Below are 3,485 nucleotides of genomic sequence, written 5' to 3'. Positions count from 1 at the left end.
CTTTGTTCTCTGCTCCACTTCTATCTTTAATTTCAATGTCAAACTCTTGGAGTAGTAGGATCCATTTTATTAGTCTGGGCTTGGATTCTTGTTTGGTAAGCAAGTACCTGAGGGCTGCATGATCAGTGAACACCGTAACTTTAGAGCCAATAAGATATGATCTAAACTTATCAAAAGCAAAGACTATGGCTAAAAGTTCCTTCTCTATAGTGGTGTAGTTCCTTTGATTCTCATTAAGGACCTTGCTAGCATAGTAAATAACATGCACTAGCTTGTCTTTCCTTTGTCCCAGAACAGCACCAATAGCAAAGTCAGATGCATCACACATTAATTCAAAGGGTAAATCCCAGCTAAGTGATGCTATAATAGGTGTAGAGGAAAGTCTGTTTTTAAGTTTATCAAAGGATAACATACACTCTCTATCAAAGACAAAGGGAGTATTTGAGACAAGTAGGTTGCTAAGGGGTTTTGCAATCTTTGAAAAATCGTTATAAACCTCCTATAGAACCCAGCATGTCCCAAAAAGCTTCTGATTTCCTTGACATTGCAAGGTGGAGGCAACTTCTCAATTACTTCCACCTTCGCCTTGTCCATTTCTATGCCACATTTAGAGATCTTATGACCAAGAACCACCCCTTCAGTCACCATAAAGTGGCACTTCTCCCAGTTTAAAACCAGGTTGGTTTCTTGGCATCTCCTTAGCACCATGGCAAGATGACATAAGCACTCAGAATATGAATCTCCAAACACAGAGAAGTCATCCATAAACACTTCTATGAACTTCTCAATCATGTCTGAGAAGATGGAGAGCATGCACCTTTGGAATGTTGCAGGTGCATTGCACAATCCAAAGGGTATTCTCCTATAAGCAAAGACTCCGTAGGGACAAGTAAATGAAGTTTTCTCCTGGTCCTTGGGGTCTATAACTATTTGGTTGTAGCCCAAATAACCGTCTAGAAAGCAGTAGTATTCATGTCTGGCCAATCTTTCAAGCATCTGATCCATGAATGGTAAGGGGAAGTGATCCTTCCTGGTGGCTTCATTAAGCTTCCTGTAGTCAATACACATGCGCGAGCCAGTCACTGTTCTTGTTGGTATCAATTCATTCTTCTCATTTGGTACAACAGTGACCCCTCCTTTCTTAGGAACTACTTGCACAGGGCTTACCCATGGGCTATCTGAGATGGGGTAAATCACCCCTGCTTGCCACAACTTCAACACTTTTTTTTGGACCACTTCATTCATGGTTGGATTCAGCCTTCTTTGTTGTTGTCTTGAGGACTTAGCACCTTCTTCAAGTAGAATCTTGTGCATGCACATTGAAGGACTGATTCCTTTTAAGTCTGCAAGTGTCTAGCCTATAGCATCCTTGTGTTATTTCAACACTTGGATAAGCTCCTCTTCTTGCTCCTTAAAGCTTGAATTGATGATTACTGGGTAAGTGTTGTTGTCACCAAAATATGCATATTTCAAACTTGGTGGTAAGGTCTTCAGCTCTAGTTTTGGTGCCTCTACCTCCTCGTTGTTCTTGTGGTTCAGCATGATTGAATTCTCCATGGTTCTTTATGGTGGCTCTTCACTTGATGCTTGTTGCTCTAGCTCCTCGGTTTCTTCACATTGTTCTTCTTCCAAAACCCCTTGAACTATCTATTCTATGGTGTCATCCATCATGCATTCTCCTATGGGTTCCTTGGGGTAACTCATTACCTTAAAGACATTGAAGACCATCTTCTCTTCATGCAATCTCAAGACTAGTTCCCCTTTTTGCACATCAATGATGGCTCTAGCAGTAGCTAGAAATGGCCTTCGAGGATGATTGATGTGTTAGCCTCTTCTTCCATATCCAGCACAACAAAGTTAGCTGGGAAAATAAATTCTCCCACCTTCACCAACAAGTCTTCGACTACCACATGTGGAAACTTGAATGTTCTGTCAGCCAATTGGAGTGCCATTCTTCTTGGCTTGGCTTCCTCAATCTTCACCCTCCTCATCATGGTTAGGGACATTAGGTTGATGCTAGCTCCCAAATCACACAAGGGAAACTCCCATAGGTCTTTCATTTTCTGAGGGAGCTTCTTTTGTATGATTGCACTATACTCCTCAGTTAGCATTATGGTCTCCTTTTCTTCCCAATTTCTTTTTATTGTCATGAGTTCCTTCAAAAATTTGGCATAAAGCGGCATTTGCTCCAATGCTTCAGCAAATGGTATGTTGATTTGGAGTTTTTTGAAGATCTCTAAGAATCTAGAGAATTGGCCATCCTTCCCATCTTTCCTCAGCCTCTGAGGATGTGGTGCCTTTGGTACATAAGGCTTCAAGATTGGCTTTGGTGAGGATGGGGCAGGGATCTCTTCTTTATTGTTGTTTCCATGCTTCTCTATAGCTTCTTCTTCATGGTTACCCTGGCTCGGGGTTGCTTCTTCTACAACTTTCCCACTTTTAAGTGTGATGGCCTTGCACTGCCCTCTTGGGTTGGCCATGGTATCATTGGGAAATGTATGTGTGGGCATTGGGATTTGCTTGGATAAAATCCCTACTTGTGCTTCCAGCTTTGAGATTGATGTGCCTTGATTCTTTAGATTTGATCTGTATTCTTCTTTATTGGTGTCTATCTTTCTTTCAGCCTGTGTTTGTCTCTCCAAGAGGATGGAGATGGCTCCTATAAGCTGTGATGATAGTTGTGCTATTGCAGCCTCTACTCTCTCAAAGTTGCTCTTGATTTCACATGGTTGCATGGTTGAGGTTGATGTGTCTTGATGGTGGTTATTGTGTGTTTGCTGGGTAGAATGGTATGATGTATTTTATGAATTATGGTAGGGTCTATTATTGCCTAATTGATGGTTGGAGTTGTGAGTGTTGTATTAGTTGGATGGGTAAGGTTTGTTATGATCTTGGTTGTGGCTTAGTTGGTTCCCCCACCCAAAATTTGGGTGGTTCTTCCAACCTGGGTTGTATATCTTGGAGTTGGGATCATAGGATGGTCTAGAATTGTTCACATAGTTAGTTTACTCCCACTCACATTCAACTTCTGGTGCATCTCCTTCTTGTTAAGGGGCTTGGGCTTGAATACCTGAGATTTGATTGTTCTCCATCTTCTTGGTCAAGGCTGCTAGTTATGCAGTGATCACTTTGTTTTGGGCTAATAGGGCATCCATTGAATTGAGCTCTATTACTCATCTCCTTTGAGCTCTATCTGAAGCATAAAAATACTCATTTTCAGCCACAGTTTCAATGATGTCTATGGCTTCTTCAATGGTCTTCTTCTTATTGAGTGATCCTCCTGAAGAATGATCTACTGCTTGCTTTGACTCATATGACAGCCCTTCATAGAAGATGTGTAGTTGCACCCACTCATTGAACATATCCGATGGGCATTTCCTTGTCAAATCTCTGAACCTCTCCCAAGCCTCATCGAGTGTTTCACCATCTTGTGGTCTGAAAGTTTGTACCTCAGCTCTTAGCCTGTTGACTCTCTGTGGAGGGTA

General features: G+C 41.8%; 1 protein-coding gene across 1 annotated transcript; it reads right to left on the bottom strand.

Annotated features, from left to right (window-relative positions):
- Window positions 1–1,793: 1,793 nt before the first annotated feature.
- Window positions 1,794–2,735, bottom strand: LOC130957307 (uncharacterized). The gene has a single exon (XM_057884176.1). The coding sequence runs from the start codon at window positions 2,733–2,735 to the stop codon at window positions 1,794–1,796; it is 942 nt and encodes a 313-aa protein (XP_057740159.1).
- Window positions 2,736–3,485: the final 750 nt, after the last annotated feature.

Source organism: Arachis stenosperma, chromosome 10 (genome assembly GCF_014773155.1).
Source record: "Arachis stenosperma cultivar V10309 chromosome 10, arast.V10309.gnm1.PFL2, whole genome shotgun sequence".
Classification (NCBI taxonomy): domain Eukaryota; kingdom Viridiplantae; phylum Streptophyta; class Magnoliopsida; order Fabales; family Fabaceae; genus Arachis; species Arachis stenosperma.
Note: the sequence above shows the minus strand (reverse complement) of the source record. Positions and strands in the feature narration are given on the sequence as shown.

Coding starts and splice junctions, on each gene's coding strand:
- LOC130957307 (XM_057884176.1), bottom strand. CDS start 2,735: ATGCAACCATGTGAAATCAAGAGCAACTTTGAGAGAGTAGAGGCTGCA.